The sequence below is a fragment of the Garra rufa genome, chromosome 10, assembly GCF_049309525.1.
Source record: "Garra rufa chromosome 10, GarRuf1.0, whole genome shotgun sequence".
Lineage (NCBI taxonomy): Eukaryota > Metazoa > Chordata > Actinopteri > Cypriniformes > Cyprinidae > Garra > Garra rufa.
Window position 1 is genome coordinate 25073320 of NC_133370.1, and position 26609 is coordinate 25099928.

The 26609-nt window shown below is 34.4% G+C and overlaps 2 protein-coding genes across 5 annotated transcripts in view; both read left to right on the forward strand.

Annotated features, from left to right (window-relative positions):
- The window catches only part of tgs1 (trimethylguanosine synthase 1), a 36846-nt gene extending 28122 nt beyond the window's left edge, over positions 1–8724 (forward strand). For all 3 annotated transcript variants that reach the window (XM_073849625.1, XM_073849627.1, XM_073849626.1), the window contains exons 10-13: positions 4611–4754; positions 6210–6426; positions 6631–6709; positions 8392–8724. In XM_073849625.1, the coding sequence (XP_073705726.1) occupies positions 4611–4754; positions 6210–6426; positions 6631–6709; positions 8392–8505 (554 nt within the window). In that variant the 3' untranslated portion in view covers positions 8506–8724. The remainder of the gene's footprint in view (positions 1–4610; positions 4755–6209; positions 6427–6630; positions 6710–8391) is intronic.
- Positions 8725–10366: 1642 nt separating this feature from the next.
- lyn (LYN proto-oncogene, Src family tyrosine kinase) lies at positions 10367–26563 on the forward strand. Of its 2 annotated transcripts, none has more exons than XM_073848227.1 (13): positions 10367–10493; positions 15990–16123; positions 16266–16317; positions 16413–16509; positions 16601–16699; positions 16792–16895; positions 16975–17124; positions 18073–18225; positions 19458–19640; positions 20042–20118; positions 22963–23116; positions 23305–23436; positions 25471–26563. In XM_073848227.1, the coding sequence occupies exons 2-13, from the start codon at positions 15995–15997 to the stop codon at positions 25671–25673; spliced, it is 1533 nt and encodes a 510-aa protein (XP_073704328.1). In that variant the 5' UTR covers positions 10367–10493; positions 15990–15994; the 3' UTR covers positions 25674–26563. The 2 variants fall into 2 exon arrangements, with proteins under 2 accessions (XP_073704328.1, XP_073704329.1); XM_073848228.1 differs by having other exon boundaries at positions 15990–16066.
- The last annotated feature ends 46 nt before the right edge of the window (positions 26564–26609 follow it).

The following is a 26609-nucleotide window of genomic DNA, read 5'->3' on the forward strand; positions in this document are numbered from 1 at the left end:
ATTAGACCAGGCGCTCATCTCCTGTTTCCAAAATGCATCACAAACTGCTTGACAATTGCATTTACAACACAATTACCTATACAAACTTAGTACCTTAGTAACCAAGTACTTCTGCGCAAAAGGCTGCACGACGTGCACGTTGCCGTTAAATACACAGGCGCGCACGGGCATGGATTTCTGCGTGCATAGTCCTCCATTAAACTACGTTGCTTTTAGAAGCGTCAATTCAGTTGTTGCATATAGTTGAATGTCTTTATTTCGGGATTATCAAAGTAAATTATAACTCACGTGCCCCAGTAAAAAGGGTCTAGCAACGCACCTGCCCTGAAGGCTTCATAGCTGCATCCATGTTTGCACGTCTCATTTGATGTGGTAATTTCACAGAAGTTGAAGACTCGTTCTCGCCCCCTACAGTGCAATTCGACTAGGTATACGTCATCCGTGCTAAAATATCAAGGTGAAATTCATCATATCTTGCGTAGTTCCCAACCCAACTTTGAGAATAGATTACCGGCGATATTTTTTTTATCGCCCGATAAGAGTCTCACGTTAACGCAGCACGTTAACGCCGATAACGGCCCACCACTAATAAATATATATATATATATATATATATATATATATATATATATATATATATATATATATAATTTATTTATTTATGTATTTATTTATTTGTAATAATAAAATAAACCTAAGTTAACAATAGCCTTTAAAATGACTTAAGTACATATATAATATCAATGAGGCAATAATAATTAGTTCAAATAAAGTATCAAAAGCAAGTAGTCATGGTTTTGTTGAACAAAACTGTTCAAATACATAATGTATTATAAACAGTAAAGCTAATGTACATTATGCATTATAACAAATGCCTGCAGAGGGTGTCAACGGCCTGACGATTGTTTTTTTTAAACTTAAAAATTTGTTTAATCCTTGTTTAATATTGGCTCAACAAACATTTAATTCAAATGTCCACTTAATCTTTAATATTTGGCCATTTCTTTACGACAGAAATGCTGCAGGCACTGTAATTTGTTGAATATGTGGACATCATAACGTGTAAACTTTTATTTTGAAATTGCGATGAACAGTTAGCATATAGAGATGTACTGATGTATTCTTCTGTGTTTGCGTAGGGTTATAAATGATATACCTTACAAATCTGATGAAATAGCACACGTTGGGTTCCCAGATAAACGTTATTACAAGAAACTCACAATCACATGCAGAGATAGAGTTTGAGACGCTCCACACATGTAAATGATAACAGTTCTTGCTTGGCAACATTTACTGTGAACGGAGCTGATCTGGGACGTACGTAAGTAACGTACACGCATGTAATTAATTGAAGTGCATATTTTAAACCTGCCTCGCATATACAGTCATGGACAAAATTATTGGCACCCTTGGTAAATGTGGGCAAAGAAGGCTGTAAAAATAAATCTGCATTGTTTCTCCTTTAGCTCTTTTAGTCAAAAATTCTGCAAAATTCCAACATTTCATTAAAGTTAAACAATTTAAAGTGAGGTGGAATATAACTTTATGAAAAAAATTTCTTCTCTAATACACCCTGGCCACAATTATTGGCACCCTTAGACATTCTTATGAGTAAATTATCTCCTAAATATATTTCCATTGAAATTTCCAATTTCTTAGCACACCAAGGTGACTGGAAACATGATGTTGTCCAGTCATGACGTCTTGTTGCACAGATGAATAAATATTAGTAACACAAAGCCTAAACCAACCTAATCATTCATCACAATGGGTAAAACCAAAGAATATACTTCTGATGTACAGCAAAAGATTGTTGATCTTTACACAATGCAAAGTGGCTTTAAGAAAATACTTAAAACATTAAATATTCTCATTTCCAACATCAGGGAAATAATTAAGAAGTTTTAATGGAATGGAGATGTTAAAAATCTGCTTGAAACATGATCTGTGTCAATATTGTCTTAATGTGCAGCAAAGAGAACAATTTAAGTGGCCAAATACTCGTCAAAGATCACAGATGGAAAATTGCAGAAATCAGTTGAATTTTAGTGTCAGAAAAAAAAGGAAAACTGCACCTCCATCACAACAAGTCATTTCAGACACTATTCAAGAAACAAATCATCTGCTCTCATGCAAAAACAACTCCACCATATTAATTTACCATACTGGAACTTCAGCCAGGACTGGCTTCTATTGCCATATGAAATGAGAATTGTTTTTTGGAGCTAGAACACATTAAAGGTTTGGTGCACACAGGGATAAAAAAGCGCCCCATGTCCACTTTTAAATATATCACCAGATGTTATTTTTTGTGGACCTAATTTTACACCAAAGGTCCTAGACATCTTGTTCAGATACATGCCATCATGTTTTATGTCAAATACCAACAGATAAAAAATTAAAAACTGACTTGCTCAGTTAGAAAAATTATAATGGGTCATGGTTAGATCTTCCACAAAATCAAGATTCTGCCATAACCATCCCAATTCCCTGACCTGAATCCTATGGAAAATGAGTGGGATAAACTGAAGAAGAGTGAGCACCAACATTTGAAGGATCTGGCGAAATTCTGTATGGAGGAATAGGCTAAAAACCCTTGCCATATATTCTCAAACCTCATCAGGCATGAAGGGGAAAAAAATCTGAACTTTTTTCTCATGCAAATGGAAGTTGCAGAAAGTTTTGAATACAAGGGTGCCAATAATTATGGCCAGGGTGTATTAGAGAAAAACATTCATTTCATAATATTATATTCCCCCCACTTAAAATTGTTTATTCTTAATAAAATGTTTGAATTTTGCTGTTTTTTTTTTTTACTGAAAGATCAACAGGAGAAACAACGCAGATTTATTTTTACAGCCTTCTTTGCCCATATTTACCAAGGGTGCCAATCAGTTTGTCCACGACTGTATATGTTTAATTGAAGTGTAGCATTTGCTAATTTTTTATAGCTTTATTATCATTTTAAATGGGTTTAATATGTGGAATGCGCCACTTCTGGTATTTTGCCGATTACTTGACACGGGCAGAATGCAATTGAGGATTTTTTAAAAACGAATGCTCTAGATATTGTTACAGCCCTAATTCAGACTGATTCGCAAACGTAGAACACACACGAACACAAGAGGCAGGATTTATCGCATGAACCAATCACAGCCAAACATAACCAGTCATATCCAATCATATCTTGATGGAGGCATTGCCTCCTCTCATGTGACTTTTCCCTGATCTGTTAAAACTGAGTGGGCTCAGGGGAGGCAAGAAAGATGCAGACTCCTGCTGTAGCTTTACCTGATGGTGTCGCTGTTGGACAGTGTTTCTTTAGAAAAAACGACTGATTTACACACTTTTTAATGTTATATTTTTTGGTGTTTTTGTACTACAAATTCTTTTTCTCATTTAATATTTTGAGGACACACTGCGTCCTTTGCCTGCTCGGAGAAAACGCCCCAATGTATATTTAATGTTAATTTTGCAGTACCTTCCTCTTGACTGAAAACAGATTTAACCATGATATTTGTCAGTGGTATTACTGAATAAATAATTCTACAATTATTCATTGTGACCTTGAATTATATGTGAAAGGAGATACTATAATTATTAAAGCATGTTGGACGCTTCAGTTTCAAAACATTTTCAGATGGAAATGTCACTACAATTATAGAATGACACTAATACAATTATTTGTTATTAGTGTTGACGGTGTCTTTTTTTGTGAGCTTGATATGCAAATTGAAGGTACCACTTAATGGATATGTGCTTAGAAAAGCTAGTTCTCTTTACTCAGGGGCACCTGCACTTGACAGGCTCTTGGTGCCGCCCGCTACCCGGACCTCACACACTGTAAACAGGAAGTGCTGAACGTGGTTGCTCCAGACCAGTGATTGTTACTTTAGCAGGTGTTCTATTCTCAGTGGAGAGAAAAATACGAGAGGCGGAAAAACAGAGATGCGTTTGTAGAGGCTAAAAGCAGATGGTGTTGGTCTCCACAGAATCAAAGGAGGACATGCTCTGTTAAACTCCACTTTCTCTGTGCTCTCTGACTGCTTCTGCCTCAGCTCTCTCTCTCTCTCTCAGATACATGCGACACCTTTAAAAGATGAAAATCCAGAGAATGAGATCCAGCAGTCTGATGCCATGCTTTAAAGTGTCACAGCTTTCAAGAATGATGAACTGCTTGGAGATACAAAGGGAGTCTGCTTTAAGGTCATCCCTTCTTGAACACACTATGATTTTGCACAGCTTCTTTTAGAAAAGCATGGTTTTCTGGCATCAGGGATGATTGAAAAAAGCTCATCCTTTTGTCAACAGAGGCTTCTTGTAATATGGAGCAAAGCTATATATTTAGAGAGAGAGAGACAGTTTTTGACGTAAGCAGAGCCATGCTTTAGCTCTTCAAATAGAAACTGCAGACTCCCTCTGGTGGAGAAAAGTGTCAAATTCTGCCACATTTGTAATAAAAAGGTGCATTTAGGTTGAACTAATTTGAATAATATTCTGCTAATCTTAATATTTTGTTTGAGATGGAATAAATGCATAAACCGATAATAGCCTTTCGCTTCTAATTTGAATGTTGATGTGCGTAACCTGTGACTCTGTTCTGTCCACAGAGGGCTGGTTCTCAGTGACTCCTGAGAAGATAGCAGAGCACATCGCTCTGAGAGTGCAGGACAGCTTCAGCACAGAGCTCATTATTGATGCCTTCTGTGGTGTGGGTGGCAATACCATTCAGTTTGCCCTCACTGGTAAAAGAGGTACACTTGCATTTCATACTGGCATTTCAACACATTCTACCATGCTAACACCAATATGTTGGTTTCCACTGTCTTAAGAAACTGCATTAATTAATTTTATTTATTTATTTAAATGCCTTGCGAAATCATAATGGCAAAGCAAAAACAGAATTGTCACAACTTGGTCAATTTCTTCAAAATAAAGGAAACTGTGAACCTTTAATGCAGCAGATTTTTTTCTGAACTAGATGTGTGGTTTAATGCAGTCCTGTCTCTCTCTACAGGCTTTTTTTTTTACCTCAGGGCTTGGTTCTTTCTCTGATATGGATTTTCAGCTGTTAGACCTTTTATTAAGACGTGTGTGCCTTTCCAAATCATACCTATTCAATTGAATTTGCCACAGGTTAACTTCACTCGAAGTGTAGTGACATCTGCAAGCAAAATGATTCCCTCTGAGCTGAATTTCAACTGTTCTAAAAAAAAAAAAAAAAGGGTTTGACTACTTATGCAATTGAATCATTAAAGTTTTTTTTTTTTTTTTTTTTTAATTGCAAAGATGTTAAAAACCTGTTTTTTTGCTTTGTCATTCTGGTGTACAAAGTGTAGATTGGTATGGAAAAAGCAATTTAAGGCAGCTTAAAATGAGAGAGGGGGAAAATGAACATATATATACATTTAAAAAATTATTTTACTATTTAAAACAACTGTTTTCTATCTATATGTTTTAAAATGTAATTTATTCCTGTGATTTCAAAGCTGAATTTTCCATTCTCCATTCATCATTCTTTGCATGATCCTTCAGAAATCATTCTAATATGCCTATTTGCAGCTGAGTAAAGAATTTCTTTTTTTTTTTTTTTGATGAACAGAAAGTTCAGATGAACAGCATTTATTTGAAATATAAATATTTTGTAACATTCTAAATGTCTGTATTATCAATTTTGATCAATTTAAAGCATCTTTGCTAAATAAAAGTATAAATTTCTGTCATTTCTTTCTCCAAAATACTATAAAATTATACTGACTCCAAGCTTTGGGCTGATCTTTGGATCTTTCTATTCATCAAAGAATCCTGACAAAAATGTACTCAAGTGTTTTAAATATTGATAATAATAATAATTATAAATCTTGAACAGCAAATCAAACTATTAGAATGACTTCTGAAGGATCATTTGACGCTGAAGACTGGAGAAAATGATGCTGAAAATGTAGCTTTGATCATAGGAATAAATTAGATTTTAAAATATATTCAAATTCAAACAGTTATTTTAAATAAAAATATTTCACAATTTTACTGAAATCTTACTGTCTGCAAACTTTTGAACAATAGTGTATGTACACATGTATTCAAAGAGCAAACAAAAATATGTTAGTACAAAAAAAAGGTTTTATTCTTTTTTTTTTTTTCTTGATTTTATGGCTACTCTTGTTTGTCATTGACCCTTTTGTAAGTTGTTTTTTCTTCCTGACATTCAGTGATCGCCATCGATATGGACCCTGTACGGCTGGCTCTGGCACAGCACAACGCAGAAGTGTACGGTGTAGCGCACCGGATAGATTTTGTGCAGGGAGACTTCCTGCAGTTGGCTCCACGCCTGCGAGGAGACATGGTTTTCCTCAGTCCTCCGTGGGGAGGACCAGAGTACCTCACTGCTGATGTCTTCGACATCCAGACCATGATCACTCCTGATGGATATCCTTTCAGTCTTACACTCTGTACTTTTATTCTAGACAGTGCCTCTTTCAGTTTAAATGAGGTTGTCATTAGAATTTGGAATAGTAAGTTCAGATTTGTACTTTCACATCAGTCCTCTTTGTGGAAGTAATGATATACTTTCTAACGTGTGTGGTCAGGGTGCTTCAAACCGCTTATTCAAACTTCCTTAACTATCTATACATTTGAAATTTTCAGGTTGTCAAAAATGATTTCGGACAATATTGTCTATTTTCTTCCTCGAAACGCAGACATGGAACAGGTAACACTTTATTTACATACATTACTAGTCAAAATATTTTTTTAAAGACTTTTCTGCTCACCAAGGTTGCATTTATTTGATCCAAAGTACGGCAATGACAATACATTTTGAAATATTTTCACTATTTAAAATAACTGTTTTCTATTTAAATATATTTTGAAATGTAATTTTTTCCTGTTATTTTAAAGCTGAATTTTACTCCAGTCACATGATCCTTCAGAAATCATTCTAATATTCTGATTTGGTGCTCAAAAAAATTTATTATTATTATTATGTTGAAAACAGCTGAGTAGACTTTTTTCAGGTTTCTTTGATGCATAGTAAGTTCAGAAGAACAGCATTTATCTGAAATGAAAAATCTTTTGTAACATTATAAATGTCTTTTGACCAATTTAAAGCATATAATCTGGATTTGGAATGCTACAGTGTATAATGTTACAAAAGCTTTTTATTTCGGATAAATGCCTTTCTATTCATCAAAGAATCCTGAAAAAAAACATACTTAACTGTTTTAAATATTGATGATAATAGCGAACAGCAAATCAGCATATTAGAATGATTTCTGAAGGATCTTGTGACACTGAAGACTGAAGCTAAATATTTAGCTTTGATCAAAAAATAAATTACTTTTTAAAATTTATAGAAAGCAATTATTTTAAATAATAAAAATATCTCACAATATTAATGATTTTGCTGTATTTTGGATCAAATAAATGCAGGCTTGGTGAGCAGAAAATAATTCTTCAAAAAAAAAACATTAAAAAACTGGTATTGTAAAACATTGACTTTTTTATTTTGAAACATTTTATAATTATTTGTTATGTTTTATTAATTTATAATTTTTGTACATTATTTTTTTATGGCTTGAAGAACAATGTTCTTGCTTAAAAAATATTATTTATTTAATTATTATTTTTTTTTCACTTGTAGATGTACACTATTATATGGATGACCTAAGTGTTAGCACACATGGCTGTAAAGCCATCAAACTCTAATTTTAATTGGACAGATAATGATCTTCACATTAGACAAAGGTCACATTGTCCATGAAGTCATCAGATTGGTCACAAGATTCACACTTTTTAGCATTTTTTAGCTGGTGTACTTATTTTTAGCTATGTATCAAGTTTCAGTTATCACTTATAGTCTAATATTTATAGACTCATATCAGGCAACACAGGATAAAGTTGGTACCAAAGTCCATTTGCTGAAATCATCTTCAATCAGAAAATCGAGCTATTTTCACAGAATGCGTTTGTTGACTGTGTACACCAGGGTTTAGTTTAATGCATATGATATCTGTCAATTGCAGCTGTGTGATGGTTTTTGATTTCTCTGAAAGGTCTTGCTGTCTGGTGCGGTGTGGTTGCACCTTTTGAAACCACACTACCTTCCGGAGTATTCTTTGTATGACTGTAGCAAATTGCTTTACTAATATCTAAAGTAAATACATCATTACCTTTTGCCTGTCGAATACTATGTATTCATGTGACTCTCTTGTGATCGAATTCAACAACAATTTCCGCTAAACCAAGATACTGTTTATAATATACTGACATGTTGATATTGGCAACTAATGATGACCACGTTGCCTGTGATGGTATCTCACACCTGCTCTGCCTCTTTTGTTCTTCCTCTTTCTCTTCATACCCCTCCCTCTTTCCGTCTTTCACTTTGTGTAGATCGCGTCCCTCGCCGGCCCAGGTGGGAAGGTGGAAGTGGAGCAGAACTTTCTGAACAACAAATTGAAAACAATTACTGCATACTTTGGCAACTTAATCAAGTCAAAAACATAAAACCTTTTATTTCCTTTTTCTAGTTCTTTTATGGTCATTTGTTATGTGTACTTATTGTACTTAAATTGCACATGCATACATTGTCTGCCATTTACGGTTTTGTAAAGCCATTAATGATGAATTTTACTGGTCATGCTGCTAGTTTAATGTTTATTTTAACTTCGATTTATGTTTTTCCAGCATCGATATTTACCTATTAAAGTTTATTTGAAGAAACAATGGAAGTTTTAAAATTATAAAAATCTCTCTCTCTCTATTAAAATTTGTAATGGTTTTACTGGTTATAATGGGACTTGTATTGATTTTAATGGAAACTGTAATGGACCCTGTGGGCTTCTACTGGTAATTGGCCGCCTTCTATAGAGCTTCTGCACTTGCAACCACAATTTGGTCAGTTACCCAGATGCACGGCTATATTGGAGATACTCGGATGTAAACAACAGCATGGATTGCATGGTTAATGTACTACTGAATATGTTGTTAGGTGGTAAAGATACGTACGAGCAGTATTAATTAGCCTAATATTTCACCTACCTGACTGGAAATTATAAGAACAAACACAAATGTTGTCAAGATTTTTGCCCTGGAAATCCTGGTTCAGTTTGGCCAACCACAAACACCTTTTTTTCCTAAGCCAATTTTTTTTTTTTTTTTTTTTTTTACTTTTGGCAGTCTATTGTACTCCGAATGGTTTTTTTTTTTTTTTTTTTTCGGTCCGACCAATTAGTACAGCCCAAAACATGACAATGACTGACCATTTTCAGCGTTGTTTACATTCAGTTCTGTCAATATGGCCGATTAACGTAAAACTATGAAGCTTATTTTATGACAAAACTATTTTAATTTGAATTATGAAAATTTGAAATGTCATTTAACAAAACTGAATATTGTGAGGCATTTAACATAGTTCTATTTTTTTTTTTTTTTTTTTTTCATTTAACCCAATTTAATTTGTTTTTAACCAAATAATATGTCATGGCCACAACATTTATCTCATTTCCACGAGTTAATATGTTGTGGCCACCACAAAACTGACCTAAGTGAACCGAACATGTCCCCTCCTGGCCACCATAAATGATTTGTTCAACTTTTTGGAGATCTACTCGTCCCTGTGGATAACCTCTGACCTCTGATGTTTTGAATTTGATGTTTCAAATTTCTTCTTTATCTTGAAAACTTGAAGCTGTATTTTTAAAATTCAGAACAAAAAAAGCCGCTGTTTGAAAATAATGTCTATTTTTTTAAAATATGCCATAAAATTCAATTGTGTTAAATTTCAAATATTTAGTTTAATATTCAAGTTAAAAAAATAAAATTCAGAACTATGTTAAATGCCACATAATATTAAGTTTTGTCAAATGATAATTGTCAATAATTCAAATTTACACATTTAAATTCATATAGTTTTGTCATAAAATAATCAGAAATTAACTACAGAAAACTACATTAACTACATAACTACAGAAATCCATTTTTAATGATTTAATTGCTTAAAAGTTGATAGTTTGCAATGGTATTTGTTGTGGAAACCATTAGCATTTCTCTGATGTTTTCTGTCGTTTTTTCCCAGCAGGGAATAACTTTGATACAGATATTCTAATTTATAATATTTATAAATATTATAAAATGGATTACTCGTTAAAATACATGTATTTATAATCATTCATCGTGTTTTACCACATCATGTGATATTACACACCGATATACTTTTCCCCCCTAATACTGCACAGTTGAAACTCGACAAACGTAATGGCGCTGTGGTTTTATGCAAACAAATAAAACAGAACTCTGATCAACATGGTAAATATTGTACCAGGAAGTTGAAAGAGCAGTAAAAACAGCAGGCGTCCAGTCTCAGGTTCCTCATTCTGTGTTTGTGTGTGTGTGCGTCGCGTCAATGCGAGTAACAGCGCGCCTTCGACGCTCAAATCGCCTCAGAAACTTTTCTTTTTAAATGAGAGTTAACAACTTTTTCTGACATTTGACAGGTAGGTAGACTTCTTTTTTCTTATCTGTTTTACTCTAGTCAATTCATTTTGTAAAGTCTGTTGTGGTGATGTTACAGCGAATATGTGTAGGCTAATTTAACGTTTTACCCGTGTATCAATATCATCACAGTTTTACCCCCATGCACTTTGCCTTTCTTCCTAATGTTTAAATTTCCATTCAACGCTATGTAAATGTGTTTTGATGGAAACTCCCGGCTACCAAAATAGAAAAATCCGGTTAGCCTTGAATCATCATTTTCATGAAGTTATACACTAGCTGTAAAAATCTGAATAAATATTAACTCAAGAATTGTATACGATCTCTTTCATCTCTCGGAGTGAGTTTTAAAAAGATTAACGCACATTATTACAAATCACAACACTTACCATAGAAAAAAAGAAATCACTAATACGATCTCCTTAATATCTCAATCGTTTCTCCTCGACAAGGTTCTTAGATTTGTCTCCTATTAGCTCCTATTTAGAGACGGGATCTCAGCAATGTCTCAAACGGTTCTGATATGTTTTTAAGATACCAGTGTATCAGAGATTTGAATATGAACTCAAACATTTCACATTAAATACATCTAAAGTCGAGTTATCTCTCATTTGAATCTATTTCTAAGGACTGTTAGGAAAGAGTCTCCTAAAACAGAGATAAAATTGTCACAAAATTGAGAACTGTAACTTGTCACCATCAGACTTTAGACATTAAAGCAACTGTTTTTCTTCCATTTTTTGTCTTTCATGAACGATTACATGTAAAATATATAGCTTATCAACTTTATGCAAAGGTCAGCAGGTTCTCACGGAAGGCTTCCCATTTTTTGAGTTTTTACACCATGACAGTTGACCTGAGTTGTTTCAGAGACGCCCTTTTCAATATTTTGTTCTCAGAAATTAGGCCTATTCACTTATTGTCCTCTTCCAGCCTCAGATTTCTCTATCCGCAGGCTACAAAAACCAGAGTCAAATAGCCTAGGTTAAGTTTCAACATTCAACAAGATGATCTCAAGGTATACGTAGCGTTTTTATGCGAGCAGGCTATAGCCTGGCTGAAACTCAAAAGTAGTTGAGAGGTCTTTTGTATGTCTCTGTCTTTCCTGTCTTACTGAACGCCCTAGAGACGCTGGACAGAGGAGGAAGTGTGCAGCCCCAGTGGCCTGCTTGCTCTCGCATTAATCTAGCCTTATAGCCTTGTTACTAGTTTCCTGCTGACATCTAAAAATACTGTCACATTAGTTGAGTCCAGCACAGCCACAGCCACGTTTTCAGACCAGTGTTGTTAAGCAATTCAACCAACTTTTATAACATTTCACCTTTATAACAATGAAGGGCACTTTTTTACCTTTGTTTCTTCCTTATTACTTGAGATGTCACATGGATTGTAGGCTAAATATAACTTTTTTTTTTTTGGCTAGTATGGATACTGACTACTTTGGTCAAAAGGCAACAGTGTTAAACATTTCCTGAAATGCCAAAGGATGTGGAAAGATTTGGCAAACAATCTTGTCAGAATTTCCCAGAGGGAGGACAATGCTAGGTCAAAATATGAGATATGAGAATTAGTAATTATTTATTTTTAATTGAACACCAATTTTAAAACAAGTTTTGGGATTGTTTTAGAATTTCACACTGCCATCCGTCTCTTTTTCTATATATTTGTTATATCTCTCTTTAAATGTTGTTCGAACCTTGTAGAAAGGGCAATGAAGTAATTCTGCTGAAGTCCATTGGCCAAGAGATTTATGGTACATGCGTTTCTTCCTGATAGTCCTGTTGCTTTGGTAAGGCCGACGTGTGATGAACTTGATTTTAATTGTTAATGATTACCTCTCCTCAATATACCGAGTTGTGAGAATAAGGAAAGGACATCTTTTCTGCAGGGAAATTCCTGGGTTTCTTCCCTATGAAACTTTAGCCTTGAATAGCACAGCACCATCTTGGCTGATGATTTATTTTTAACAGAGTATGGCTTACAGCTGTAATGTTAGCTATAATGTGTTCACCTGACCTTCCATTGGGTCGTCCAAGTAATAAGTGTTTCTTATACCATGTTGAGAGGATGTGTTATTATTTCAAGGGGAATATTGTTATTCATATGATGCCTCTTGATATGTAATGGCAATCTTATACCGAGAGACTTCTCCTCATCTGACCTACTTGGAGTTTTCTATGACTTACTGGTCATGAATTTAAGTAACACTTGAATTGTAATGTGTGTTTTGTTGACTTTCATTTTAGTTGAAAGACTTAAACTAGCTTTTGATTGTGTTTAGTGGATCAATTTCAATGTTTGGAACTGTATTCATACTGAAATAATGGCTTTTTGAAAAAAAGTTTTGAAGTTATTACTCACCAGAAGTATTCAGCTGCTTTTCTTAGGTGAGAAATGGGTATCTTAACAATTAAACAGATATTAAAGATTGTATATTTATACACACTGGAATTATAATGTGTTTTGTTGACTTTCATTTTAGTTTAAAGACTAAAACTAGCTTTTAATTATTTTTAATGGATCGATTTAATGTTTGGAACTGTATTGATCCTAAAATATGGCTTTTTAAATACAATTTTTAAATAATTTTTCACTCACCAAAAATATTTAGCTCATTTTTTCAAGTGAGAAGTGTGTTTCTTAACTATTAGAAAATAACATTGTACATCTATATACAATGTAATTGTAATGTGTGTTTTGTTTACTTTCATTTTAGTTGAGAGACTAAAACTAGATTTTACTTATTTTTATTGGATCAGTTTAATGTTTGGAACTGTATTTATCATGAAATATGGCTTTTTGAACAACATTTTTAAGTTATTTTTTATTCACCAAAAGTATTCAGTCCCATTTCTCAGGTAAGAAATGTGTATCTTAAAGCAACACTAAGTAACTTTTTTTTGCCTTAAAATAATGTTTCCGAACTCATGTCAGTGGTTCATCAACTCATAACAGGGTGAAACGGCACTTTCGTATTCGCTTTGCGACCCTCTATCAGCCATAACAGCACTATGTAAGTTTGGGTCGTCGGGTCGCGGTTTTGTAGTTCAAATGATACTACAAATGCGACTTGCTTCACGGCAGGCTTCACAAAAGGTTTTCACACTTTTATAAAGTCATACAACATACTCTACCTTGTCACTGGACATCGTTATTTCCAAAGCCGCTCCTGGATAGCCTTTCAAACAAATAACGTGCATGTGACGCGACGGTAGGCTAAATTATTTACGACAGCGGTAATGGACAATTCCGCTTCTAACCTGTAGAGGGAGCGTTGAGGGAAAAGTTACTTAGTGTTGCTTTAACAAATAAACAGAGATTAAACTTTGTGTGTGCGTATATTAAAGTGCCCCTATTATGCCATTTTAAAGGTAGTTAATATTGTTGTAATAGTCTCTTAAAACAGGTTTACATGTATGCAAGTTCAAAAAACACTTTAGTTTTCTCCAAAATTAGATTTATTTTTACCCCGTTTCTAAATGATTCGTAAACGACTCGTTTGAAGCAGTTCGAAGAATCAGTCTCTCTAAACCCCTCCTTTCCGTGAGCCCTCACTGCTGTGATTGGTCAGATGGTGCAGTCCTTTTGGATTGGTCTACCGCTACAGCGCAAACCGAAACGCCCATTGGCATAACTGAACGACAGCTGCGGAGACCTGTTAATGCATAGAAAAGATAGCCTCGATTTTACCCTATCAATTCGAGCCGGAGTCTGACGATGAAACTGTTGAAGTGGCACATCGACAAGAAACTGTATTGCAAGCACGACTGGAGCAGGACGTTTCTCAGTGGGTGTAATATGTTAACTGTGGAAAGTGCTTGCAATTTGCTTTTGTAAGCGAACCGGACACACCTCTACGTTGTGAACTTCAACACCGTACAATCCATAACACTGCGTTAAGCCATCGTTTATCATTATCATTACTTAAACTAATAAGGCAGACAGACAGTCAAGCTGCATCAATCACAAGACTTTTTAGACTACATTGCACTCACAGCTGAACAACAGAACTACAGAAACGCAAGTTCGCCGGTTACCAAGACATGTGCGGGGTTGTTACACACCATAACGTACACAAAGACGTATTTTGAACGATCGCTAGAAAATACAATTATTAATCATACTTACAGGTAGAAGTTCAGAGGAGCAAGCCGGTCCAAATAAACTGGGCACTGATCCATTTTTTAAAACCAAGCGTTTGGTGAATCTCGCGTTGTAACGTTACTCCCCAAGATTGGAAAAGCAGTCATCAGTAAAATGACGCAAACACAACACAAGATTGGCATTGGACTGCTGAGGTGTTGAAAAAATTAATGTTAACCACTCATTCTTGATAGTTTCTCACAGGCTGTCACAGCACAGGGCGTCTTCTTGACATGATGTAATCCACATGAAAATGGTAGGCCTACTGTTTGTGGGCGGGCAAGTTGTTCGCGAAATTGAACGTGGGCGGACATTACGCAAATGTGTAGCTCGTGACGTGTGGCCGTTACAGAAAAAAGATTCGAATTGCTGACGACTCGTTTAGGCGAATGTGAGCCGACTCTTTTTTTTGTTAGACAAAAACTTTATTTATAGTGCACTGTCGGCGTCACAACTTTGCAGATAGTTTATGTTCACATACAGCTACATGACACACTACATGAAATATCATATTTGAAAAGGCATAATAGGGGCACTTTAAATAATTTTAAATATACATTTAAATATGTTTTTAGTACAATGATTATTTAGATTTTTATTTTCAAAAGCCAGCAATAAAATACTAATTAAAAAAAAATCTGCTGTACATATAAATCATCAAATATATAAATATTTACCCTGGAAAACAAAATCAATCATAAGCAGCACAGGTATATTTGTAGCAATAGCCAATAACACATTGTATGGGTCAAAATGATCAATTTTTCTTTTATGCCAAAAATCATTCGAATATTAAGAAAATATCATGTTCCATGAAGATATTTTGTACATTTCCTACCGTAAATATATCAAAACTTACTTTTTGATTAGTAATATGCATTGCTAGGAGACTTGGACAACTTGGGAGAATTTCTCCTTATTTTACTCCTATTTTTTTGGCACACTCAGATTCTAGATTTTTCAAATATTTTCCTATCCTAACAAACAATACACCAATGGAAAGCGTATTTATGCAGCTTCAAATTTTCAAAAAATTAACCTTTATGACTGGTTTTGTCCAGGGTCACAAATGTGTTCAGGGAAAGAACATGAGTCTGGAATCTCTTCCACATCAGTTTTAATTATCTATACTTTTTTTTGTGTTTGTTTTAATTGTAATTATCAATTTTAATTATCTATACTGAAGCAGTGACATCTACAGTTATGTAAGTCTTATGCATAGGTCTTATTATGTAATGTGCTGTAGAGTTATCTTGATTTGATAGTGTCATAATAACAATTGTTAGTTGTTTTATTTTTATTCCAACTTCTGTTCATATTTCAGTAAATGACAGTGGCTTATCTTCTCCTTACAGGAAACATGGGTTGTAAAAAATCCAAGTTGGAGGGGGACCAAAATGGAGGTGTGCTTGAAGGGACCAAACACCAGCCAGTACGTACTGACCAAACTGTATATGTGAGAGATCCAACCTCCTATAAACCTCATATAGTAAGTAGTGAGTAGTGAACAGGGGGAAAAACACAATGTCATGTTAAGATTAATGTTGCTGTTTTGACTTGCATAGACTCCAAAGAGAAGCATTTTTATATATGTTCATTATTACATCATGATTATATGGTTTGTTTCACAGAATAATGCGACTCCTGGCCTCCTGCCTGGTCAGGTGTTCCAAAAAATGGAAGGTAGGTCTGTTGAGCATTGAAACAGTCTGATGCTTTTGTAGCTTTGAACTTTTTTTGTAAAATTGCATTAATCATTTTTTTTAATATAAATGTAGAAAAGGAAAAAATAGCCATTGCGCTGTATCCGTATGAAGCCATTCATTCTGATGATCTGGGCTTTAAAAAAGGAGAGAAGTTAAAAATTCTTGAAGAGTAAGTGAATGTCATCATCTGTTATTTTTCTCTGTCTTCTCACGTTGTTGTTGCTTGATGTAAAGTGTGATTTTTTATTTTTTTTTTCCAGGCATGGAGAGTGGTGGAAGGCAAGGTCTTTGAGCACACGAAAGGAAGGATTCATTCCTTCAAACTATGTTGCAGAAGCAGACACTATGGAGACAGAAGAGTGAGTGCTGCTCAATATGACGAATGACAGCACAGGTTTAACTGTATGTATATTCATATTTAAACATCTTTCGTCTTTTTTCATCAACTTAGGTGGTTCTTCAAAGATATCACACGGAAGGATGCAGAGAGACAGTTGTTGGCTCCTGCTAACAAACCTGGGGCGTACCTCATACGTGAGAGTGAAACCTCAAAAGGTGCACACTGTTCACTGTCTACTAGTGTTTTTTGTGGTCATGCGAAATTGTGGTAACTTTTTCTGCATTTTCTGAACAGGAAGTTATTCACTGTCAATCAGAGATATGGACGCTCAGGGGCAGGATGTAGTTAAGCATTATAAAATCAGATCTTTGGATAATGGTGGCTACTACATCTCACCAAAAATCACATTCAGCGACATCACCAGCATGATAAAACATTACCACAGTAAGTTCTAAGGATAAAAAAAAAGATAATAATATGGATAAATAATATGTATGATTTACTTTTTGCATATATATGAACTTAATATATTTAATATGAAAGATTTTTATTGTGTTAAGTCTCTTATGCTAACAAAAAAGCATTTATTTGATTAGAAAATAGATTCATTCTAACATTCTAATATGCCGACTTATTATAATTTGTACTGCTTAATGTTTTTTTGGAATCTGTGATACTTTTATCAGGATTCTTTGATGATTAAAATGTTAAAAAGAGCAGCATTTAATAAAATATAAACCTTTTCTAACAATATGAGTCTTTACTATCACTTTTTATCAGTTTAACACATCCTTTCTGAATAAAAGTATTAATTTCTTTCAAATAATGAAAGAAAAAATAAAAAAGAACAGCATTTATTTAAAATATAAACCTTTTCTAACAATATAAGTCTTTACTATCACTTTTTTATCAGTTTAACACATCCTTGCTGAATAAAAGTATTCGTTTATTTTAAAGAAAGAAAGAAAGAAAACATTTACTGACCCCAAACTTTGAACGGAAGTGTATATTGGTACAAAATATTTCCATTTTAAATAAATGCTGTTCTTTTTAACGTTTTATTCAGTATCACAGTTTCCAAAAAAATATTAAGCAGCACAACTGTTTCCAACATTTATAATAAATCAGCATATTAGGATGATTTCTGAAGGATCATTGACACTGAAGACTGAAGTAATGATGCTGAAAATTCAGCTTTGCATGACAGGAATAAATTTTATTTTAACGTATATTAAAAGAGAAAACCACTATTTTGAATTGCAATAATATTTCCCAGTATTACTGTTTTTTTCTGTATTTTTAATCAAATAAACAGCCTTGATGAGTGTTTAAAGTGGTGAACAGTGTATATATTTTTGCTAAATATGATTGATGTCCATCATTTTGTCACAGAACAAGCAGACGGATTATGTCGAAAACTAGAGAAACCGTGTGAGAAGCCAAAAGCACAGAAACCTTGGGACAAAGATGCATGGGAGATCTCTAAAGAATCCATAAAGATGGTAAAGAAGCTTGGAGCAGGGCAGTTTGGAGAGGTGTGGATGGGTGAGTTAAGGAAATGACAATGATTTACAAAAATATCTGGAATCTGCCTGAAGTCACCAACATACATTTAGCCACGGAGTGTTTCCTTCATCAAAAGTGCATTACATGTTCAACTTACTGAACTACAGAAAAAAAATTGTTTTTTCTTTTCTTTATGGTCTTGTTATTCAAATTCTCTCCGTCTCTAAGATCCCCCAAGTGCTTGATCAAAAAAAAAAAAAAACACCGTTTAATGTTCTCTTCAGCGGCTTAGAAGTGACATCCTTCAGTGTTTGTATCGATTAATCAGCCTCTTCTTTGAACATGTGTAGGCTTATTGTTATTATCTAATTCTTTGAGCCATAAAAGCTTTGACAACTCGCATTCAAATCTCGAGTCTTCCTGCTGTGGCTTCTGACTGGCATGAATGGCTCCCTTATAGCTCAGACTGATAGTACAGAGACTCGGCACAGACGCGACTCTTATCAGTCAGATCTGAGGAGGAAACTGCTATGCAACTGACGCAGGATTTGCATTTGGATTTCGTTATTATTCATGTGCCTCTTTCCCTTTCTGCCGACAAGATGAATTGCAGGAAGCGGCCTTAGCAAATATACAAATGGCTCTCGACTGCCCGTGGCCAAGATGTTTCCTTTGGCGCCCCGTGACCTTGATGGCACAGCGTTGCCAGACCTTAAACACACTATAAGTCCGTACGATGACAGACGCACTCAACTTCCTTCTGTTTGTTACGTCTCAGCAAAACTATTAGATTTCAACTTCATCAAATCTCCTGTAGAAAACAAGTATGCAAACTACTTCAGAGTTGTCTGTAATTTTAAATGAACAAGGAAATGGTGTTTAAGTGGAACAAGGGATGCGTATAACACAGTGCAAGTTGTGCAACATATCTGTTGTCTTTTCGCTTCTCTGTGGTCAGTAACCGTCCTTCACATAGTGGCGATGTCTCATCACTTCTGAGAAATTTAGTTTATGGACAGCTGTGAGTTGCAAAAGACCCTTGGGTGAGAAAATGTAAGGATTTAGAGGAGTCAGTTCCTGTAAAAGTTTTTTTTGACAGTTCCTACTTCTACACTAATAAAAATGGTCGCATTTCTCGTTTGGTTGTTAGACTCTGCCTTTAGTTCACTGTTTTGTGGCTGGACCGCGACTGTGGAATTGGAACAGGAAGATTGTTAATAACCACAGAGAAGTGTTTCGCATGTTTAATTGTGGTTTCATTTTGTTTGCAGCCTACTATAATAATAGCACAAAAGTGGCCGTAAAAACGCTGAAGCCGGGCACAATGTCAGTGGAGGCTTTCCTAGAGGAGGCCAACCTGATGAAAACCTTACAGCATGACAGACTTGTGCGCCTCTATGCTGTCGTCACCAAAACTGAGCCCATCTACATCATCACCGAGTACATGGCGAATGGTACAAAAATACAGACTCTTTTAAAGAGATAATTCAGCCAAAAATGAAAATTCTGTCATTAACTTCTCACCCTCAAGTCGTTCCAAACCATTAAGACTTCAATCTTCAGAACACAAATTAATATATTTTTAATGAAGTCCAAGAGCTTTCTGAACCTGCATGGACAGCAACGCAACTGACTTGTTCGAGGCTCAGAAAGGTAGTAAGGATTTAATCAAAAATATCTTCATTTGCGTTTCAAAGATGAAGGTCTTATGGGTTTGGAATGACATGAGGGTGAGTAATTACTGACCGAATTTTCATTTTTGCTTGAACTAACACTTTATTGTTCAAGAATACTGTAGTTGGTTGAAAATTGTACTCTCAGCGACTTAAGTAATGTTTTGATTTTTCTTCTGCAGGAAGCTTATTGGACTTTTTGAAAAGTGCGGCTGGCTGCAAAGTACAGTTACCGAAGCTAATAGATTTTTCTGCACAGGTAAAAACATTGGTTCAAGACATGTTTAGCCTTCTATTAGCCCTCTATTTCCGTATTTCTGGGGCAACTTTACGGGTTTTTGCGTCAAGAGGCTGACATCACTTTTTCCATTAGTTGAAGAAAATGAGGAACAGATTCTCTTGTCTGTGCATCTTTAAAAACAAAGAATCATGCAGTCAGTCAGATTAACAAATAGAAGGTGAAGTTAGAATTTCTGTATTGTGTGGCAATCAGAATAATGCTGAGGTAACTTGTTTTAATGAGTTAAACAAATAAAAAAAAGCCTGTTTAAGGCATCATGGACGATTTAGAGTATTTACAGTTATGTCAAACTGCTTCAAAAGACAATATTTTTGATTGTCTTTAAAAAAAAAACAAATCTAAAAAAGAACATTTATTTTTAGTATGAGTCTTTAGGACTTAAAGACTGCCTAGAATCGGACTTCTGGTGAAAAAGCACCAAATGGCAGAATTGCACATCCTGTTTCAGAGAGTGAAAGAGGATGCCAATGGGGAAGTGAGACACCATAATTTTCCCTTTGTTAAAGCAACTTTTACTCTGTTAAAATTGAGTGAGAAATGCGTCTACACCCATTTCTGAAGTGGAAAAAACCTGTCAACTGCGGATTTACTGTTATCTACTCTACTGTCTAATGTATGTACTCATGTGCGCATGCGTGTGCACTACCTTTCAAACGTTTTGTGTTGCAAGAAGTCTCTTATGCTCACCAAGGCTGCATTTATTTGATTGAAAATACAGTATAACCGTAATATTGTAAAATATTATTACAATTTCAAATAACCTTTTTCCCAGTATATTTTAAAATGTCATTTATTCCTGTAATGGCAAAGCTGAATTTCCAGCAGCCATTACTAAGGTTTTCGGTGTCACATGATCAGATCTAATATGCTGATTTGGTGCTTCATTTCTTAATATTATGCTGCTTAATATGTTTTTCTTTTAAATAGAAAGTTTAAAAGAGAGCACTACCAGTCAAAGATTTTAAATGTTTTCCAAAGAAGTCTCTTCTGCTCACCAAGCCTGCATTTATTTGATCCAAAGTACAGCAAAAACAGTCAAATTTTGAAATATTTTTACTATTTAAAATAACTGTTTTCTATTTGAATATAATTTAAAATGTAATTTATTCCTGTGATCAAAGCTACATTTTCAGCATTATTACTCCAGTTAAATGATCCTTCAGGAATTCTGCTGATTTGTTGTTCAAGAAGCAATTATTAATAGTAGTAGTAGTATTTAAAACAGTTTTTTTTTTTTTCAGAATTCTTTGATGAATAAAAAGATCCAAAGATTTATCTGAAATAAAAAGCTTTTGTAACATATGTGACCCTGGACCACAAAACCAGTCATAAGGGTAAATTTTACAAAACTGAGATGTATACATCATATGAAAGCTCAATAAATCAGCTTTCTATTGATGTATAGTTTGTTAGGATAGGACAATATTTGGCCGAGATACAACTATTTGAAAATCTGGAATCTGAGGGTGCAAAAAAAATCAAAATGCTGAGAAAATCACCTTTAAAGTTCTTCAAATTAAGTTCTTAACAATGCATATTACTAATCAAAAATTACATTTGGATATATTTCTAGTCGGAATTTTACAAAAAGTCTTCATGGAACATGACCTTTACTTAATTTCCTAATGATTTTTGGCATAAAAGAAAAATCTATAATTTTGACCCATACAATGTATTTTTGGCTATTGCTACAAATATACCCCAGCGACTTAAGACTGGTTTTGTGGTCCAGGGTCACATATACTATAACATTCAAAAGCTATAATTATATAAATTAATACTTTTATTTAGCAAGGATGCTTTTAAATGTATCAAAAGTGACGATGAAGATATTTATAATGTTACAAAAGATAAATGCTGTTCTTCTGAACTTTCTATTCATCAAAGAAACCTGACAAATTATACTCAACTGTTTTCAACATAATGTTTTTTTTTTTTGATCAGCAAATCAGAATATTAAAATTATTTCTGAAGGATCATGTGACTGGAGTAATGATGCTAAAATCAGCTTTGAAATCACAGAAATTGATTAAGTTTTAAACTATATTCAAATAGAAAACTGTTCTTTTAAACAGTAAAAGTAGAGACTTGTTTAAAAAAAAAAAAAAAAAAAAAACATTAAAAATCTTACTGTTAAAAAATATTTGACTGGTAGTGTACGTCCAATTTAATGTGTCCCCCTGAAGGAAATTCAGAGAATTGTTTGTTAACACATTATACATGTTAGAAATCTATTGCTTGAACATGTTACCAAGAATGTGCCAAGTTTTCACCACTTTTTGTTTAGGATTTTTTGAGCAGGCCTGAAATCATGTTTCAATAACGCAGTGGAGCCACTGAGCATGACCCCGCCTCTAACACTATAATAAGTTATAACTAGTGCATTATTAAAACATAAAAACAGTTCACCCACTCAGTGGCGAGTTACTGTCATCACCGTTAGTTACTATAGCGTACAGTTTACTAGCTAGCTATGCCTTCATCGCGTAAATGCAACATTACCTGGTTGCGATTTACAAATCAGCTCGGTCATCCACTAAGGTTGTAGCGGTATTTGACAGTGGAGAGAGGCGGCAGTTTCGCCACAAGTGGGCGTGGTTTTAGCGCCAACAGCGGGCACGCCCTAGGTGTTTAATCTTTTTTCGAGATTTTATTAACTTATTTTATTTGTTTGGCGTTTTTGTATCATACAAATTTGACTGGGTGGTTAATAATAATTTTTTTTCCGTGGTGTGATAAACTCACAACACACATTTAATATTGTTTATGTCAGTGATGCTGAGTTTGTGTTTGTCTCTGCAGATAGCTGAAGGTATGGCCTACATTGAGAAGAAGAATTATATCCACAGAGACCTGAGAGCAGCTAATGTGCTGGTTTCAGACAGCCTGCTGTGCAAAATAGCTGATTTTGGCCTGGCCAGAGTAATTGAGGATGACCAATACACCGCCAGAGAAGGTGAGTGTGTGACACCTTTCAGTGGTTTAGCAGCATATTGTATGGACAAGTCATTTCCTACTGCATTACTATGTCAGATGCCACTCCAGACTGTGCCTGCTAAAGCTGTTATGCATACTGATACTGTGATAGTTTTCCTGCATCAGCAGACCTGACTGATCTGTGTGAATGTGTGTGTTGTGTCTCAGGAGCCAAATTTCCTATCAAATGGACGGCACCCGAGGCCATCAACTACGGTTCTTTCACCATCAAATCAGATATGTGGTCCTTTGGGGTTCTCCTGTATGAGATTATAACATACGGGAAAATTCCGTACCCAGGTAATATAATTGTGATAATGGCACCTTGATTACATTTGAGTTTAAACCATTCCAATGGCAGTATATTGGGAGCTATCAGCATTACTCTGAGAGAGAGAGAGAGAGCTGCAGTCAGGATGACAAAACTGATTCTTTTGTCAGGACTTTGTCGACATCTACTGGCCAAATTGTGTTCGATACATTTAAGTATTACGTGTTTGGCTAATTTGGCACATGTGAAAGGTGAATTGTGCCATTTCTGTGATGCAAATGTTACTGAATGTAATTTTAAAAATAATTACTGGCATCCTAAGCATTAATTGATTGAGAATTATATTTAGCTCTATATTAAGCTATATTAAGGCAAGACACTATCCCCCAGTTTCACAGACAAGGCTTAAGCCTAGTCCTAGACTAAAATGTAAGTCTGACCTGTTTCAACTTTAAGAAACTTGCATTGACAGACCTTAAAATATATCAGTGCCTTTGTTTTGTCTGAAGGTGCACACCAGCAATGTTTTTTTCTAAAGCACGTTTATAAAAATGACTTAAATGTCCTAATTGAACTGTGGCCTAATCCTGGTTTATGCTATATAGGCAAAACCTTTCAGTTCTGCAATTTTTGTTTTGTTTTTTTGCTTCCATAATGTCTTCTTTTAAAATAGTGGAAAGAAAACATCCAAAATACACATTTAACTATGTAATTTATAGTATTCTCCACTTTAGTCGCCGTTACATAAACCAAATTTTACAGTTCTATTCCTATTTGTATTCTGAAGGTTTTATGGATGTTTTTTTTTTTTTTTAGTACTGACCTGAATAAGATATTTCACATAAAAGATTTTTACATATAGTTCACAAGAGAAAATAATAGTTGAATTTCTTAAAATGACCCTCTTCAAAAATACAAACAGTTGATTTTTACCTGAATGATCCACAGCTGTGATTTTTTTGTTTGGTGATAGTTGTTCATGAGTCCCTTGTTTGTCCTGAGCAGTTAAACTGACTGCTGTTCTTCAGAAAAATCCTTTAGGTCCCACAAATTCTTTGGTTTTTCAGCATTTTTGTGTATTTGAACCCTTACCAACGAAGTCTGTATGGTTTTGAGATCTCTCTTTATGCTGAGGACAACTGAGGGACTATTATGTGACTATTACAGAAGGTTCAAATGCTCACTGACGCTTCAGAAGGAAACACAATGCATTAAGAACTGGGGGTGAAATTTCTTGGAATTAAAAAATCAGGGTACATTTAACTTATTTTGTCTTCTAGAAAACATGTAAGTATCTTCTCTAGCTTCTGAAGGGCAGTACTAAATGAAAGAAGCGTGATATTTAGGCAAACTAAGCAAAATGGACACATCTTCATTCTGTTCAAAAGTTTTCATCCCTGGCTCTTAATGCAGTATGTTTTCTTCTGGAGCATCAATGAGCGTTTGAACATTCTATAGGCTACTAGTTGAATATGAGTCCCTCAGTGTGAAAAGATGGATCTCAAAATCATACAGTCATTGTTAGAAAGGGTTCAAATACTCAAAAATGCTAAAAAACAAAAGAATTTGTGGGACCTGAAGGATTTTTTTGAAGAACAGTGGACCGTTTTAAGTGTCAACAGGGTCATTTCTATAAATTCAACTATTACTTTCTCTTGTGGACTATATGTAAACATCTTTTATGTGAAATATCTTATTCAGATCAGTACTAAATAAAAAATAACAAAACAGCATTTTGTATGATTCCTCTTATTTTGGTGTATGTAAACTTTTGACCTCAACTGTATCATTCACCTTATCGACATAAGAATTTTGAACCTGACTTTATCCAATGTTACAATGTTACAATTTCTGCTCTTGTCTTGTACTGTGATTTAATCAACTAGGAAATTATAGTGATATCCAATAGTTAAAATTAGTTACAACACCTTTAGTGTCTTGCTTCAAAAATACTGCTTTCTGAAATGACTCTTTGTGACACTTATTATTCATCGTTTCTATTTGTCTCTATCAGTCCACTGAACCTTTCACTTCTGCTTTTTTTTTTTTTTTTTTTACTTCAGGTATGAGTAACAGTGAAGTCATGAGCTCTGTTCAGAGAGGTTACCGGATGCCCCGTCCTGAAAACTGTCCCACTGAACTTTATGAGATCATGACCTCGTGCTGGAAGAGTAAACCAGAAGACCGGCCCACGTTTGACTATATTCAGAGTGTACTAGATGATTTCTACACAGCCACCGAGGGCCAGTACCAGCAGCAGCCATGAAGATGATAAATCATCCATCATATTTTTGTACTGTTTCAAGATGATCAAAAGATCTGTGATTTATCTATGAATCTATGTACTAATATGTAACTAATAATGGCATCAATCTGCTTACGTATGTGTAAGCAAGGTTCAGATTTTCTATTCCTGCTTCAAATTGAAGTTTTAACAGCCTATTTGCTACTTTTGCTCTTCACATTTAAATTTCAATTGCATTTCAATTTGTAAATAATGTTATGTTTCAGAATACCCTATCAAAGTTTAATTGTTATTTTTACACATCAAAACATTTCTTTTTTTAAACCAGGGGTTTGCAAACTGTAGTCTGGGGGCCACTATAGGGTCTATAAATCAATTCTGAGAAAGATTTTACTTTTAATACTGCCCAAGTTACCTGTAAAGCTATTTTGGAAGGATATTTATTGTAAAAGGTTATATACACAAATGTAAATGCTTAAAATGAATATTGTAATGTTGTCTTTAAAGTATCACACATTTTCTGAAATGGTATGGATAATTTAGAAATTACATTATACAGCTGCCTATATATTTTCGTAAGAGCGACCGTCACATTTTTAGGTTCTTGGGAACAAATGGTTTGAAAACCTCTCGTTTAAATTAAAATAACTGGATGACTAAATTAAATCCATGCACTGTAAACCACTGTAAAGAGAGTTTGATTTTGACATTTTTTATTTTTGTATTACCTATTTTAATAACAATATTGATCATGTTAAAATAATGAACAGTGGCAAAGGGCAAATTTTTGTAATTAAGCCTTTAAACTGCCTTTGATTAGCTAAGAATGAAATGCTTTGTATATTTAAAATATTTTGTACATTTGTACATTACCTAGAAATCTAATAAAGTGAATCTTTCGTGATTGGTAACGCAGCTCTTGATTGTACAGAATTCTGGGTCATAAAATACAATATT

Bases quoted from the DNA above. Each gene is read 5' to 3' on its own strand.
- lyn (XM_073848227.1), top strand. From the start codon at position 15,995: ATGGGTTGTAAAAAATCCAAGTTGGAGGGGGACCAAAATGGAGGTGTG. The intron at 16,124-16,265 runs GTAAGTAGTGAG...TTTGTTTCACAG, and splicing joins CCTCCTATAAACCTCATATA to AATAATGCGACTCCTGGCCT. The intron at 16,700-16,791 runs GTGAGTGCTGCT...TCATCAACTTAG, and splicing joins GACACTATGGAGACAGAAGA to GTGGTTCTTCAAAGATATCA.